This window comes from Helobdella robusta, assembly GCF_000326865.2.
Source record: "Helobdella robusta unplaced genomic scaffold HELROscaffold_7, whole genome shotgun sequence".
In the NCBI taxonomy this organism is placed as follows: Eukaryota; Metazoa; Annelida; class Clitellata; order Rhynchobdellida; family Glossiphoniidae; genus Helobdella; species Helobdella robusta.
In genome coordinates, this window is record NW_008705398.1 from 1,770,443 (window position 1) to 1,771,271 (window position 829).

The 829-nt window shown below is 32.2% G+C and overlaps 1 protein-coding gene across 1 annotated transcript in view; it reads right to left on the reverse strand.

Moving 5' to 3' along the window:
- The window catches only part of HELRODRAFT_164804 (hypothetical protein), a gene marked incomplete at both ends in the record, with an annotated part of 8,626 nt that overhangs the window by 2,652 nt on the left and 5,145 nt on the right, over positions 1 to 829 (reverse strand). The window contains one exon of the mRNA XM_009030765.1: positions 476 to 544. Within this exon, the coding sequence (XP_009029013.1) occupies positions 476 to 544 (69 nt within the window). The remainder of the gene's footprint in view (positions 1 to 475; positions 545 to 829) is intronic.

The window sequence follows — 829 nt, forward strand, 5'->3', positions numbered from 1 at the left end:
ACTTTTGATTTAGTTTTATCGGGAAATATTCTATCTCGAAAAATTCTCTGAAACATTTTGAAGAAATCTGCAATAAATACGAAAATAAATAAATTAATAAATTAATTAGTTAATAAATTAATTAATTAATCAATTAATCAAAGAAATCAACACACACCCCCAAACACACACACACACACAGACACACACAGACACACACAAATACACACACATACAGGGAGAAAGAAATATAAAGATAGAAAGAGAGGAAGAGAAAGAAAAAATGAAAGAGAGAGAGAAAGAGAGCAAAAAAAACATTAAAAGAAAAAGAGAAAGAGAGAGAAGAAGAGAGAGAGAAGAAGAGAGAGAGAGAGAAGAAGAGAGAGGGAGAGAGAGAAGGAGAGAGAAAGAGGGAAAACGAAGAGAGAACAAAGAAAGGGATCAAAAGGGATGAAGAGAATGAGGAAGACGTGGGAAGATAACTTAATCCTGGCACCTTCTTTCGCGATAGCCGACAGTGTAGCAAAATGTATTGGCTCACCATTGCCATGAGGAAAAAGTACCACTGAAGATATTTAAAAAAAAATTTAATTAATTATTAAAATAAATAAATTTTTTGTTTATTTATTTAAATAACCGTCTTTTCTATAAAATACACCGATAATATCATCATCGTCATCGTCGTCATCATCTTAAACATCATCATCCTCAACAACATCATCATAATCATCAGCTTATGCATCATCATCATCAGCTTGTACATCATCATCATCTTCACTATCATCATCATTAGCTTGTTCATTATCAACATCATCATCATCACCACTATTTCCATCATCATCAACATCAA